The sequence below is a fragment of the Saimiri boliviensis genome, chromosome 6 (assembly GCF_048565385.1).
Source record: "Saimiri boliviensis isolate mSaiBol1 chromosome 6, mSaiBol1.pri, whole genome shotgun sequence".
In the NCBI taxonomy this organism is placed as follows: domain Eukaryota; kingdom Metazoa; phylum Chordata; class Mammalia; order Primates; family Cebidae; genus Saimiri; species Saimiri boliviensis.
The window spans coordinates 83,746,588-83,759,219 of NC_133454.1; the positions used below are offsets into that span (position 1 = coordinate 83,746,588).

The following is a 12,632-nucleotide window of genomic DNA, read 5'->3' on the forward strand; positions in this document are numbered from 1 at the left end:
GTACCGAAGTCTTGGTCTCTGCTAGCATCTCTGTAGGTGAATGCTGGTCTCCCTTGGAGTTCTGGGCTGGGTTAGACTCTCATTCTCACTCTGCACACTTTCGCTGGGTGACATCAGCCACTCCAAGTGCTTCGACTCTTACCCAGGCCAGCAACTCCCACATCCACACTCCCATTCCCTCACAGCTCTGCAGAGTTACAATGCCCTATGTCTTAACTACCCACTAGACTGACCACCGTCACATCCTAAGCCACATTAACCTCAGATTCTCTCCTGTCCCCAAACCCTGCTTCTTCTCCTAGAACATTAGTAGGAGAATGATACTAACATTTAGAGAAATAAGTAAGGTACAAATCTCGGAATCTAGCACAGGACACAGAAAAGTGAGTAGGCAGTAAAGTCAATAGGCGGTAACAGTATTCTTAGGGAGGATAAATGAAATTCAAACATAATCTAACTTTTTTTTTTTTTTTTTTTTTGAGACAGAGTCTCCCTCTGTCATCCAAGCTGGAGTACAGTGGCATGATCTTGGCTTACTGCAACCTCCTCCTCCTGAGTTCAAGTGATTCTCCTGCCTCAGACTCTCAAGTAGCTGGGATTACAGGCATGGGCCACCTCACTCTGCTAATTTTTCTGTTTTTAGTAGTGATGGTGTTTCACCATCTTGGCCAGACTGATCTCGAACTCCTGACCTCAAGTGATCCACCTATTTTGGCCTCCCAAAGTGCTGGGATTACCAGTTTGAGCCACAGCACCTGGCCCCATAATCTAACATTTTGCTGCAGAATATTGATGTGTTTGATTATAGGGGTATTAATGGTATATGTATATTCTTTCCAATATCTAAAAATTTCTGAATTCAAAAACACATCCAGACCAAGGGTATTGGATGAAAAATTTGAGGACCTGCCATGTATAAAGCATAAGTTATGTAAGGTAATAATATACATAAAATGCCTCCTTAGTGCAGACTAGCATATAGTAAGGACTCAGAAATGACAACAATTATTAAAAAGAGGAAATGGGCTGCCTTAGACTTTATAGAACATTGAGGAAGCTGAAACATCTTATAGGAAATACATGTTTTCCATCTCTAGTCCCCCCAAATTTTTATAAACATATATTTCAAAAATTAGAGGGCAATTACTTTTCTATGCATGATCATGCTTTTAAAGTATAGGCTTTGCCATTACCCTCCTTTTACAGTAGGAGGAAGAAGATTCAGAGTATTTATTACAGAGGCAAGCAAAGGCCGGCATGGGTGATTCTGGGAGAGGAAGCAGCAGAAGCAAAGGCCTGGTCGAATGGAAGAGGTGTTCACACAAAGAGAATAAACATCCAAAGTCTGCAAGCCAGGAAGCTTGGCACAAAGTGATGACAGCTGAAGGCGGGACATCTTTGGGGAAAATTATAAAGAGCCTTGAATGTGATAAGTTTGTATTTTATCCTGTAGATGACTGATTTTTCAGATGTTTTTAGCAAGAGAGCTTTATGGAATCAAAACTTGATTTTGATGGGAGCTCCGTCCACTGCAGCCACACACCAACTGGTTTCTACTGCGTCCCAAGTGCTCCTTTAAAAGAGCAGATCTTATCATCTCAGTCCTACAGGCGCACTCTTCAAAGATTATCTCATTAAAGTTGGAGTGAAATGCCATCTCCTTGCAGGCTCTGGGTAATGTGGCCCTACTCACCTTTCCAGCTCATCTCATACAGGTTGAGTATTCCTTATCCGAAGTGCTTGAGACCAGAAATGTTTTGGATTTGTGATTTTTTTTTCAGTTTTTGTAATATTCGCATATACACAATGAGATACCTTGGGATAGGACCCAAGTCTAAACACAAAATTCATGTACGTTTCAAACACATACATGAATAGGCGTGTGTGTGTGTGTGTGTGTGTGTGTGTGTGTGTGTGTGTGTATTGCCTGAAGGTGATGTTATACATTCTTCTTAATAATTTTGTGCATAAAACAAGTTTGTGTTTTACACAAACATTAAGCCATCAGAAAGCAAAGGTGTCACCGCTGCAGCCTGCCATGCGGACAGTTTGCGGTTGTTTGGCATCACCATCGTTCCTAAGCCTAAATTTATGTGCTATCAATCCATGTTTTAATGTGACCTGATACGTGAGGTCAGGCGTGGAATCTTCCACTGTAGTGTCATGCTAGCATCTGAAAAGTTTTGGATTTTGGAGCATTTCAGATTAGGCATGTATAACCTGTACTACCTCCCTGACTTACCACTCATAGGTCCTCTCACAAGTCCATGTCCCTCCCCTCCTGAAGAACTTTATAAGGGATGCCCTGTCTCTGATTCCTCCCTTCCACTTGCCTAGTTAGCTCTTAGTTTGCTCTTTCAAACCACAGCTCTGCCACCCTTTTTCGGGGGAGGGTTCCCAGCATGGTCAGGACACTCTATTCTATGCTCTCCTGCACTCTGTGGACTTCCTTGCAGCCTTTAATCAAGGTTGTGTTAAATGATCAGCTGCAGGTTTGGTTGTTTGATACTTTCCCCTTCTATGCTGTAAACTTTGAGAATGGGAAGTATGGGCCCATCTGGCTTGTTTATGACAGCGTCCTGGCACCTCCGTCAGGCCCCTAAGCAGACCACCATTTGTTGAAAATACACCAGTAAATATAACAGGAAGACAAATTGGGAAGGAGGCTGTTGTGGTTGAAATTAGGATGGAGCCTTTGGTTGAAGCAGGAATGTGGTGCCTGGGGTACTTCCCACCAGCCGGCCCCTTCCCCTCCACAGGGGTCCTGGAGAAACAGAGTAGAAAACACTGAAAAGCACTGTTGGAGATGATGGGATGCCCTGACTAACGAAAGGCTTCGTTATTTGGCTTTGGGGTGGGGAAAACTGTTTTTCTCTTGGCCTGAGGAAACTTTCTTTTGCATCGTGGTCAAAAGAATGATCAAAGTAGCTTTGTGTATACAGGAAGCATATTTCATTCATTTATTTCAACATCTTGTCTCTCTTGGTTAAGGAATGACTGTAAAAGACATTGTAAGCTAGTCAGAATTGTATTCTTTTGTGCAAGACTGGATACAGAGTAGATGTTTCTTTGGAAAGTCATCCTGGCCTAGGTCCAGACCATCAGGAAGATTGCCTCCATCTCTGTGGATCCATGCACACATGGCCCCATTCCTGGGTCTGGGATCATGTGAGTCACAGTGCAGGTCATGTGACTAACACTCCTTCAGTGTTATCAGCTATAATAAAGTCAAGGGATCCCTGTATCTGTTACATAGGGTGAATGAAAGTGAAAATTACGTTTTGACTGACTAGCATTGCTGAAGAATATCAATAGAAGTGGCCCAAGATGCTTTCGCATTTTCTCAGTTTTAAATGTTGAAAACTTCAACATTTCCAGAGTTACTGGAACTCTGGGTTTCAGGATTCAATCTCTTCAAGGACAGCTGAAAATAAATAACAGAGTGGGTCAAAATAAAAGAAGCATATCTGTGCAATCCCAGATTAAAGCAAAAATATGTGCTGGCCAAAAGTAAGTCATTTTTCAACCTCAAAATATTTTTTCCAAATTCTAAGATCCTGCATTTGACATGTTTAAGAGGGAGATATAACAGCTGAAGTTGTCTTTGTTCAGAATGTAGGAGACAGTTTTGTCTAGACTTTCAAGAAAGATATAGAATGACATTTTCAGAACAAATCAAAACGTATTTTTAAATTCCTTTTCCCCCTTCACAAAGAGGATTTGACATGCTTCTGTGATTTCAATTTGGTTGATCTATAAATGGCCTCAATAATTTAACATGAAAAGCAGAGTAAAATGAACCATTGAGAAAAGTTATTAAAATACTGTTAGTTCACTTTCTTACCTTCACAATAACCTTACCACCAAAAACAATTTAGTAACTAACATTAAATGGAGTGGTTTCTAGATAGGCGTTAATCTCTTGACATACATTTTCCAACTTAGTTCTCACCACAATCCATAAAGCAGGTATTGCTGTTATGTTAATTTTCTTACAAATAAACTGAGACATGGAGTTGGGATGATTCACTCAAACCCATAAAGCCAAGCAGAGACCAGGTCTGACTGATCCCCCAAACCTGCCTTCCTGTCCTCCTCACCACTGTGCCTGGGTCTTCTTTCTCCACAGGGCCAGCATCGTACAAAAACGCATTATTTACTTTCAAGATGAGGGCTCTTTGACCAAGAAACTTTGTGAACAAGGTAAGATGCTGGTGGGCGGGTAGTGGAGGGGGAGGGGCAGATACGTGGAAGGCAGCTCCTCCTGCACAAGCCTCCTGCTGCCGATGGCCGCTGGGCTTCGTGAGTTCCTCTGGGTTCTTGCTGTCTCACGTAGCACTGATTTTTAATCTTGCTGTGTGCTGTGGATAATTGGATCTGCCTTAAGCTCTAATTACTCAGCTTGATTCCCTGGGTAGGAGATAATGTACCTTATATTGGTGTCGTCTTCTTATTTTTGTAAAACAGTGATTATTCTGAAGAGGTTCCTTGGAATAATTCACAGGACTTAATTAAGGAATGTACAATTGTGTACCTTTAAAAAGTCTATAATCATTCTTTGGAAAAAGTCCCCAACAGGATCTTGTGTGGCACCCAGACAATATGGGGGGATTTTCTCCAGAGAAGACCAGCAGGGGATGGGGATGCCAAGGGGGCATTGACCTTGTGATCACCACATTCAAGGATCTAGTCCTTACATTTGCAGGTTCATCAGCCCCTCGCCTTAGGCTGAAGGTTTTCTAACAAAGCACATAGAGACTAACTAGGCTGGGGAGGATAAAGCAGAGGCCTGAGTTTAAACCAGGCCCACCCAGGTTTGAATCTGCCTCTGCCCTTTCTAGCCATGTGACTTAAACAGATAAAATAGTACAGTACCTCATTGACACATAGTAAATGTTATCTATAGAATAGATAGCTCTTGTTATCTATATCAGAAAGCTTATTCATTAATCTGTAAAAAAAGAATTCAGACCTTAAACATCTGAATGTTTTTAGAAGTTACTAGATAACTAAATAAAAATAAAAATATTCTATATTTATGCAGCATAACTATCTCATTTCTATTTATTTTTGCAGAATTTTTATTTGCATTTAGAGCAATTAGTCTTTTGAGAAGAAATAATCCTCTCCAACTACAGCAAATTATAAGCTATTAAGAAAAAGAAAGGTTGATAAAGGTCTTCTGGGAAAACAATTATAATAGCTAATAATTTTTAGTGCTTTGCTACATGGCAAGAACTATTCAAAGCACTTTATATAGATTAATTTTGTAATCTGCACAACAGCCCTATATGGTAAAGATTATTAATTTTTTTTATAGATGAGGAGCCTGACACAAAAAGTTTAAGTAGCTTTCTCAGCATCGTAGAGCTAGTGGTGGAAGGCAGGGTTTGAAGTTAGGAACCAGTGCCCTTAACCATTGCTTTCTATCAAAACAACTTCAGTTCAATAGTTCTTATCATTGCCTTTCACAGATCAATGCATTGTCCCCCTGTAGATGAGCCGAGCAGAAACTAGGTCTGCTGTCTGGGATTGCCTGGAGAACATGGCAATAGCAAAGAAGAGAGAGTCGGATGCCTTGCATTAGGGTCATACCTCCCAGAGGGGCTGGAGAGCTGGAATTTGCAGTTCAGAGAGCCCACCATTAGCTTCCAGAAGGGCACCACCACATGTGGCTTCTGAGGCTTTTCTTTTTTGTGTTCAGCTGCCTGCAAGTTCACTCAACCTTTCTCTAAATGGCGCATCTCCACTTACTAAGCTCTTGGTTCCTCAATGACAGTCCCATCTCTGCTATAGTTCCATGTGATGAGACCCAGGTGCTGTCGTGGAGTTGTAGGTGTTTTGGATCACATATTTAGAAGACACCTCTAGGTCTTCTCTCACAGGCACTGTGGTTTGGTTTTGTTAGTTTGACTGTCAGGGCACAGCCTTATTTTCAGGAGCTGAGGGTTCTTAGGAGATACTTCCCTGACACCCCCATGTTCTGACAGCAATCATTAACTAATGTGCACTTCCCAAAGTCGCAATTCTTGTATGAAGCCTTGTCTCAGCTGTGAATATGCTAAAATAATCTAGATACAGTGTCAATAAAGTGGCATGGCAAATCTCTCTTTAGTTCTCACTTGTGAGACAGAGAGCCTATCAAAGTAACTAATCATGCATCTGTATGCAAAGACCACTTGTCAATGGCAACTTAATGGACAAAAAAAAAAAAAAAAAAGCCCAGCAGGACCTGGGCTGTAGGATGATTAGGTGTCCTTGTAGATGCTCCCCAGAAATGGCAGACCCATGAGGAAATTCATCAGTTAGCAAAGGGAATCGGGAAGCACGTTAAGAAAACGTGAACATAGAACAAAGGAACTTTTTAAAATGTGTATGCTCAATTATTGCTAGCTCTTTCATTAAGGTCTCTATAATATTCTTCGCTTCCTTGTTGAGTCCAATCAAATCTATCAAGGAAGGGGAGAGAAAAACTTGTATTTATTATTTTTCCCTAATTTAAGTCATTAATCCATAGGGAAAAACTTAAGAGCTGCACAGATTAAAAGCAAAGGCAGTCAATACTTTTGAAAAGCAAGTTAAACAGTAAATTACTTCCAATTAAGAACAGAGAAACAAAATATTCAAAAAAGTGACCTGTAACAAACATATGCATACACATACTTTATTTTTTATTTTTTAATTTTTTTGAGACAGAGTTTTACTCTGTCACCCCAGCTGGAGTGCAGTGGCATGACCTCAGCTCACCGCAACCTTTACCTCTCAGATCAAGCAATTCTCCTGCCTAGTCTCCCAAGTAGTTGGGATTACAGGCACATGCCACCATGCCTGGCTAATTTTTGTATTTTTAGTAGAGATGGGGTTTCATCTCTACCAAAGATGGAAAGATCTCTGTCTCGCAAATAAGAACTAAATAGATTTGCCATGTTGGCCAGGCTGATCTGGAGCTCCCGATCTCAAGTGATTCACCCACCTCTGCCTCCCAAAGTGCTGGGATTACAGGCATGAGCCACCATGCCCAGCCCTGCATACACATACTTTCATACCATGTCACTAACAAAGGAAAGAGACAAAAAGAAGGAAAAAATGAAGGAAAACACAGGGAAAGGAGGAAAACATCAACAGAAAAGAAATAATGAGAAAAAAAAAGAAAAAGGCAAGAGAAAGAATACAGAAAGAGAGTTGCAAAAGGAAGCCGGTGGATTTAAAGTAAAAATGGGGAGAATGGGCAGCTCTGGAGATGCTCCATAGCCTGAAATTGCTCATGATTGGTAGGCCCTGCTGTGGTTAGGAGTAAGTGGAAGATTCTTATCACTGCCCTTCGAAAGCCTGATTCATTTTCAATAGCTTTTCCTCAGTAGGAAAGCAGTATGTCTGCGTTTATTTTTAAACTTAAAATTTTATTTTTCAAATAGAAACTTAAAAATTTATTTTTCAAGTGGAAGCTTATTTTCCTTTGAAATAAGGTGTATTATAAATGCACTCCTTTGAACCCTCAGAAATATCTTCATCACTTCTATCTGAAAGTCCTTTTGATAAGACAAAGCTACCAGTTGGCCTCTTTTGGTTTTTGTAGAGACAATTGCTGCCTCATTTAATAGGCCCTAGTAGTTAACAATTGAAACCTCAGCATATATCTCTGATTTAGAAATCCTAGAACTATGTAGGAAGCCTTTTTTTTTTTTTTTTTTTTTTTTTTGAGACTGTCTCGTTCAGGCACCAGGCTGAAGTGCAGTGGCATAATCTCTGCTCACTGCAACTTCCACTTCCCAATTCCCAGGTTCAAGCAATTTTCTTGCCTCAGCCTCCTGAGTAGCTGGGACTGTAGGTGCATACCACCACACCCAGATAATTTTTGCATTTTAGTAGAGACGGGGTTTCACTATGTTGGCCAGGATGTTCTTGATCTCTTGACCTCGTGATCTGCCCACCTCGACCTCCCAAAGTGCTGCGACTACAGGTGTGAGCCAACCGTGCCTGGCCTGGGAGCCAGTTTTTTTAGTGCATCTTTCTTCATTTGAAAAAAGCAACACAGAAACAATAAAAATGTTTTCTTTCATTGCTATCTATGTAGACCTATCCAGAGGAGGTCTTTCCTGGAGTAATGTAGCACAGAGATTAAGGGCGTGAGCTCTGGACCCAAAAAGACCTGGCCTCCAGTTCTGCCTGCCCTATTTACTAACCCTGTGACCTTGAGCCGGTTACCTAATCTGCCTCAATTTACTGATCTGTAAAGTGGGGATAACAAAAGTACTTACCTTCTAGCATTGTTAGGATCAAATGAGACAATATATGGAAAGAAATCAACACACAAAAGGACTCAGTATTTTGTATTTATTATTATGATGTCTCATCCTTTTGTCTATACCCTACAACCTAGAATTCACTTTTATCCATCACAGATTTTATATATTTAAACCAAATCAACCCAGTAAATTCCAAAAGGAAGTCTTATAAAATGCTCTTCCTAACACTTTTAATGATTTTAATATTCTCTGTCACTGCTCTTTGTATAATATTTAAGAATAAATGTCCAACTGCAAAGAAAAAACCATTTATGTTAATACTACTAGAAGAACTAAAAAAAAAAAGCAATTGAAGCAAGTTGCATCCGTAGTCATTGTTTTCATCTTACAGGAAGCAGAATGTTCTAAAAGCAACAATGTGCAGCTAGAGATGTGGGTTTGACAATCGGAAATACTGAATTTATTCATGTAATCTCTCTTTCCCCACTTATCAGCTATTCGCAGCTAAAAATGAGGGCCAAGAGGGAATCTTAAGTTTTTCCTGGCTGCCTCTATACCCAGAAGTACAGTAAACCTGAGCTTATGAACACATTTCTGTCCCCCATCCCTTCCAGTGAAGTCTCTGAAAGCGTGATAAGAAGTGACATGATTATATATGCATGCCTTTTTTTTTTTTTTCTTCATTTCAGTAGTTCTTTATGTCTCTCCATTTATTTTCACTGTTCTACTTCAAAGTCATTCCTTCTGGTCCTATCATTTTGGTCCCAGAGAATATTTCCTAGAGAAAGCACACATATTTATTCCTCTTAAAATTTGTTAGAGAAATCCTGTCGTGGGTGGGAGGGGAAAGGAGACCAGGATCCAGAAAGGATGATTGAGTAATTTTTACCCCTGATTTTTCAACAGAGCCCCCGTCTTAAATATTCTCAAATAACCTATTGGTTGTTGTTCCCACAGATCTTTCCAAGTTATTAGAGGAAAAGCTCTGAATTTTTTTTTTTCGAAAGATTACTGTACTTAGAGGCATACAAAATCCTTTATTGCCCAAGTACTGATCTGGCTCTAAGTCTTTTTTTTTTTTTTTTTTTTTTTTGAGACAGAGTTTCGCTCTTGTTACCCAGGCTGGAGTGCAATGGTGCGATCTCGGCTCACCGCAACCTCCGCCTCCTGGGTTCAGGCAATTCTCCTACCTCAGCCTCCTGAGTAGCTGGGATTACAGGCACACGCCACCATGCCCAGCTAATTTTTAGTATTTTTAGTAGAGACGGGTTTCACCATGTTGACCAGGATGGTCTCGATCTCTTGACCTCGTGATCCAACCACCTCGGCCTCCCAAAGTGCTGGGATTACAGGCTTGAGCCACCGCGCCCGGCCTCTAAGTCTTTTTAACTAATGAAAACTGCGTCTTCTTTTCCTAAGAGCTAAGGATAAGATGAGACGGTGATAGCACCACCTTACACACAGCCCACATTTACTTTCTAACATGGCGACTTTTCTGACTGTTTCAGATTCCACATTTGATGGGGTGACTGACAAACCCATCTTAGACTGCTGTGCCTGTGGGACTGCCAAGTACAGACTCACATTTTATGGGAATTGGTCCGAGAAGACACACCCAAAGGATTACCCTCGTGAGTAGAGTGGCTACTCTGTGGTTTGGGGAAAAGCACATTATCAAAGTTCTGCCTGGTTGTGGGGCACACTAGCTGCAGCATGTCAGATCTGCTCCTTAGCATCAGCTGGTTCATGAAATGCACATTCCCAGTATGTATATTCTTCAAGACAGGCAGACATTATACGGGTATGCTTTCAGCTTCTTTGCATAGTATTGTGCTTTCTTATTTGTGATTTTTTTAAATATTCTTGAAGTTATGCTGCTTATCTTCAGGTCAGGTGTTTGGTAACCTCAATCCCCATGGAATGACCCTGTCCATGAATTGCATGACCGACTTGCTAGAAATAGCTGACAAAACGGACCTGCTCTTGATTCTACAGGTCAATGTGAACAAATTACTATCTAGGTGTTGGTAATTAGTCAGTATGCCCTTTTTTTACTGACTTCAGATGTCACCTTGAAATCCCTTCATGAGGGGCAAGCCACAGTCGCTCAGGCCTGTACTCCCAGTGCTTTGGGAGGCTGATGTGGAAGGATCATTTGAGGCCAGGAGTTAGAGACCAGCCAAGGCAACATAGCAAAATTTTAAAATTAGCTAGGCATGGTGGTGCATGTCTATAGTCAGTCCTAGCTACTCAGGAGGCTTAGGCAGGAGGCTCTTAAGCCCAGGAGCTTAAGGCTGCAGTGAGTCATGATCATACCACTGCACTGCAGCCTGGGCAACAGAGTGAGATTCTGACTCAAAACAACAACAACAATAACAACAACAACAAATTCTTTTCTAACACTGTTATCAAGATGGCCGATCAAAGCCTGAGAGTTGTCAGGAGACCCCAAACTTACCATTTTTAAGTAGATCGTACTAATTCCCCTTTGTCATGTAATTGTCTCAACAAATGCCTAACGTGTCAGGCACTGTACTCAGCTCTAGAGTTGTGATAGTGACCATATTCTTGAGCCACTCAACGAGACACAGACACTAACCAAATAGTCGAACAGAAAAATGTGAAGACTGTAAGAAAAGTGGACTTAGTGTGAACCAAGCATTTTTACATATGTTATAATAATATGTTTTTGTGGATATGTTTACTGGGGATCAGAGAGATTTCATGATTTGCCTACAGTCAGAGGTAAGTAACAGATCCAAGATCCAAAGGGGTTTGTCAGGCTCCTAGGCCTGCCTTTTGTTTGGGTTGCATGTTGCCCATTCTCTCTGTGGGTGGCAGGATGTCCATGTGTGGCACTGAGCCTGTTTTTTCTGTTCATTGTCTGTTTTATTCTTGTGCATTTTACTTTGGAGTTACCACACTTCAGAAAGAACAGTAGTAATGGGAGAGAAAGATTAAAAAGAGGGATTTGGCTCAGGTCCCAAAAGCAAGGGGGAGAAAAGGGCACATGATTGGGACTTAAGAAGACTCAGACCAGACCAGAACCTCCATGATCCCCACGCAGCCCACCCAGAGGGGACTCTGACATTAGTTGGCAAATCAAGAGCTCATTGTTTAATGTTACCACATGCAGTCAAGGCTTGGGATCTTAGAAACCTCTTTCTAGTTCATGCTTCTGACTCTGGGATTCAGCCTGATCTGCATCAGCTGTGTGGGAGACCTGTGCAAACAAACTTGGACTCTCTGCCTGGGGGGAAAGAAAACACTTGGAACAAACATGATGGAAAAAATTTCCTCCAGCCTCTCCTATCCCCTAACCAGAGGAAATAAAATGTTATGGGCCCATTACTCATCTTTTGTGATCCTAAGAAGCTTCTTGACCTTTTCTATTCTGCCACTGTCATTTCCCAGAATTTAGGGAGGAGATGGGAAAAAAAAAACATTGTTTTTGGATCTTTTGGCCAAATCAAGTACAAATCTATACAGAATTTCTGTGGTGGTGTTCAGAGTTTCTTAATAAATATGGCAGATGTGTGTTCCAGATCTTCCAGGATTGTTCCATTGTCAGACATTACGTCTGATAGACATTGTCTGTTAGATTGTATCCTAATTTTTTCTTAGAAAAATCATGGTCACTGTGTACTGACTGAATGGCACTAACATATCATACTGCAATTATTTCTTTTAAAGTCTGTCTTTCTTACCAGACTGAGAAGTCCACCAGGACAAAAGTGATGACATGCTTATCTTTGATTCTTAGTGCCTGGTGCCTTCCCAAGCACTATGTACTGATTGTTGAACTAGGAATGGCATTCATTATGACCTGGGAAGCAGATGTCTAGCCTTCACCTAGTCATGATGGCCAGTACTGAGGAGAGTGTGGGCCAAACCTTCCACGGAGAAAAAGGAGTGAACACTCAGGGAGACTGGAGCCATTTAAAAGGGCACAGGGAGAAACTAATTAGGACCTTGAAAATTTAATGTTCTCAGAAGTTATTTCTATCAATCTTAGATAACAGATGAATTTCCTTTTGCCAGTGCAGAGGTGATCCTGTCTTGAAAACCAGTCTCTGTCATCATGCCCAGAGAAGCTTCCCCACAACAGTGCAAACTGACAAATGCCAAACCCCCTGTCCTTTATTAAGTAGTTATCCAAAACACTGCTTTCTCTGCAGTGATCTTACGACAGTGGTCTCAAGCTTTTAAATCTCAGGACCCCTTTTACATGCTTAAAAAATCTTTGAGGATCCCAACATAAGTGATTTATATGGGTCATAGCCATCAATGTTCACTATATCAAAAATTAATACTGAGAAATTTAAAAATATTATTTTAAAAATAAACCTTTAAATTAAAAATAATAAACTCATGACAGGTTAACAT

The 12,632-nt window shown here is 40.9% G+C and overlaps 1 protein-coding gene across 1 annotated transcript in view; it reads left to right on the forward strand.

Moving 5' to 3' along the window:
- The window catches only part of SPON1 (spondin 1), a 311,628-nt gene that overhangs the window by 117,497 nt on the left and 181,499 nt on the right, over nucleotides 1-12,632 (forward strand). The window contains exons 4-5 of the mRNA XM_003919854.4: nucleotides 4,130-4,203; nucleotides 9,755-9,877. Coding sequence (XP_003919903.2) covers nucleotides 4,130-4,203; nucleotides 9,755-9,877 — 197 coding nt within the window. The remainder of the gene's footprint in view (nucleotides 1-4,129; nucleotides 4,204-9,754; nucleotides 9,878-12,632) is intronic.